At 37.8% G+C, this 1,609-nt stretch overlaps 1 protein-coding gene across 1 annotated transcript in view; it reads left to right on the forward strand.

Moving 5' to 3' along the window:
* The window catches only part of LOC109588086 (deleted in malignant brain tumors 1 protein-like), a gene marked incomplete at its 3' end in the record, with an annotated part of 11,618 nt that continues 10,009 nt past the window's right edge, over positions 1–1,609 (forward strand). The window contains exons 1-8 of the mRNA XM_020004273.1: positions 1–64; positions 109–294; positions 343–504; positions 557–727; positions 778–939; positions 991–1,164; positions 1,211–1,381; positions 1,426–1,599. Coding sequence (XP_019859832.1) covers positions 123–294; positions 343–504; positions 557–727; positions 778–939; positions 991–1,164; positions 1,211–1,381; positions 1,426–1,599 — 1,186 coding nt within the window. The remainder of the gene's footprint in view (positions 65–108; positions 295–342; positions 505–556; positions 728–777; positions 940–990; positions 1,165–1,210; positions 1,382–1,425; positions 1,600–1,609) is intronic.

Here is a 1,609-nt window from a genome sequence, read left to right on the forward strand (position 1 = left end):
CTTATAGCACATTAAAGTGACAGTGCATGCAGTAGCAGCAATGATGCATCAGTTTTTTGTCAGGGTATGTATCATTAATGACCATACATTATGTGTTAATTTTTATAGATGTTTTTACTCCAATGGCAAATTGTACTGATGGTGATGTTAGATTAGTTGGTGGTAGTACAGTATATGAAGGAAGAGTTGAAGTGTGTTTCAACAAAGCATGGGGGACCATCTGTGGTAGATATTACGGCTGGAGTAGTGATGATATTCGTGTAGTGTGCAGGCAGCTAGGACATGTAGGGCTAGGTAGATCAGAGAATTGATTGTTAAACTGCATGAGTCATTTATTTATAGGCTCATCCAGTTATTCTCAGTTTGAGCCTGGTGTAGGCCCTATTTTCATGTCTTATGTTGGCTGTTCTGGATCTGAAAATAATTTATTTGAGTGTTCTTATAGTCAACCATTTCATTATTCCTATTGCAGCCATTCTGTTGATGCCGGGCTCACTTGTGAAGGTAAATTTAAGTGATTTGTTATACTATTATTTATGCACCACTACACATGCAGCTCCTTGTCAAAATGGTACAGTGCGCATAGTTAGTGAGTCTGGCAGCTATTTCAGAAGATATGGACGTGTAGAAGTTTGTGTGGCCAATGAGTGGGGAACCATTTGTGATGATTATTGGAATGACATGGCAGCAACTGTAGTCTGCAAAATGCTGGGCTATTCACCTTATGGTAAGACAAAGCATCTGCCAAGATATGAACCAATCAATAACTTTATGTAGGAGCCAAGGCTTTAACTAATACTTTTACTGAAGGATCCTTGCATGTTCACTTTACACATCTCAATTGTAGTGGCTCAGAAAAATCAATTTTTCAATGTGCTTACAACGAACTAGCTGGTTATTCTTGCAGCAATTATGACGATGCTTCCGTCATTTGTCAATGTAAGATGTCATTGCTTTGTTGTTTTATGACTTTCACACTTTCTGTTATAGTAAATGATGTACAGCATTCAAACTGCACTACTGGTGATATTAGACTGACTGGTGGATCCAATGAATATGAAGGAAGAGTCGAATATTGTACTAATGGAGTTTGGGGCTCTGTCTGTGATAATAGTTGGGACAATAGAGAAGCATCTGCTGTCTGTAGGCAACTGGGATACAAAGGTTAGGTGGCTCATTAAACTTGTGTAGTTTATATTTTTGTATAAAGGTTCATCCTATAAAGCTAATTCATATTTTGGAGTTGGGACTAATCCATTGCTTATCTATTATACATATTGTTCATCAAGTGCCACCAACTTGCGTGACTGCAGCTTTCGCTGGCTCCCTTCCTATTCTAGTTCTTGCAATAACTACCATGAAGCTGGTGTGATATGTGAATGTAAGTGCATCTTTTTTCTTTAATTATTTAGAAGCCTATCATAGCCAACTCTTGTACCAATGGACAAGTTAGATTACATGATGGTGATTCAGAAAGACGTGGTAATCTACAAATTTGTTATAATAGCACCTGGCAGGCAGTTTGTGGACAAGGAAATTCAAGAGTTGATAATAACCTTGCCTCAGTTGTATGCAGTGCATTAGGATACTCAAGATATGGTATAAATTG

Source organism: Amphimedon queenslandica, unplaced genomic scaffold (assembly GCF_000090795.2).
Source record: "Amphimedon queenslandica unplaced genomic scaffold, v1.1 AMPQUscaffold_13512, whole genome shotgun sequence".
In the NCBI taxonomy this organism is placed as follows: Eukaryota; Metazoa; Porifera; class Demospongiae; order Haplosclerida; family Niphatidae; genus Amphimedon; species Amphimedon queenslandica.